Source organism: Crocuta crocuta, unplaced genomic scaffold, assembly GCF_008692635.1.
Source record: "Crocuta crocuta isolate KB4526 unplaced genomic scaffold, BGI_CrCroc_1.0 scaffold139, whole genome shotgun sequence".
Taxonomy (NCBI): domain Eukaryota; kingdom Metazoa; phylum Chordata; class Mammalia; order Carnivora; family Hyaenidae; genus Crocuta; species Crocuta crocuta.
This window is the reverse complement of record NW_027533258.1, coordinates 4,738,550-4,739,033: the sequence shown is the minus strand read 5'-3', so window position 1 is coordinate 4,739,033 and position 484 is coordinate 4,738,550. Positions and strand designations below refer to the sequence as shown.

At 66.5% G+C, this 484-nt stretch overlaps 1 protein-coding gene across 1 annotated transcript in view; it reads left to right on the top strand.

Moving 5' to 3' along the window:
- The first annotated feature begins 329 nt into the window (after positions 1 to 329).
- The window catches only part of COX10 (cytochrome c oxidase assembly factor heme A:farnesyltransferase COX10), a 127,078-nt gene continuing 126,923 nt past the window's right edge, over positions 330 to 484 (top strand). Inside the window, exon 1 of the mRNA XM_077746646.1 lies at positions 330 to 474. Coding sequence (XP_077602772.1) covers positions 432 to 474 — 43 coding nt within the window. The 5' untranslated portion in view covers positions 330 to 431. The remainder of the gene's footprint in view (positions 475 to 484) is intronic.

Genomic DNA, 484 nt, shown 5'->3' with positions numbered 1-484 from the left:
CAGAACCAGTTCCTCTTGACCACACGGTCAGCAAGAAGCGTCCCAAACCTGATTTTGCAGCGCGCGGAGCCCGCAGTCCAGCCCTGCTCAACGCACGAGGTCCCTGGGATCCAGCCAGAAAACGCCTGGAAACCTCTGGAAACAGAGGCGCGGGGCTGCCGCCCTCTCTCCCCGAAAGCCTTGGCCATTCCGCGTTGCTCGCGTTGCTCGAAAGGACCTCAGGCCTCCGACCTCCAACCCTACACGCTCCACGCCTAACCCGCGCAAACACCTGCAGCCACAGCCCAGGGCTTCCACGCCCCGCCCTCCGGAAGTGACGCACAGGAAGCGGCCCCTCTCCCGCGGGGGCGGGGAAGGAAGATGGCGGCGCCCAGCAGCCGGTGAGGAGAGAGGACACGGGGCATCCCGGGGAGCGGCGGGACTCGCGCGTTATGGCCGCATCCCCGCACACTCTCTCCTCACGCCTCCTGACAGGTACTGTACC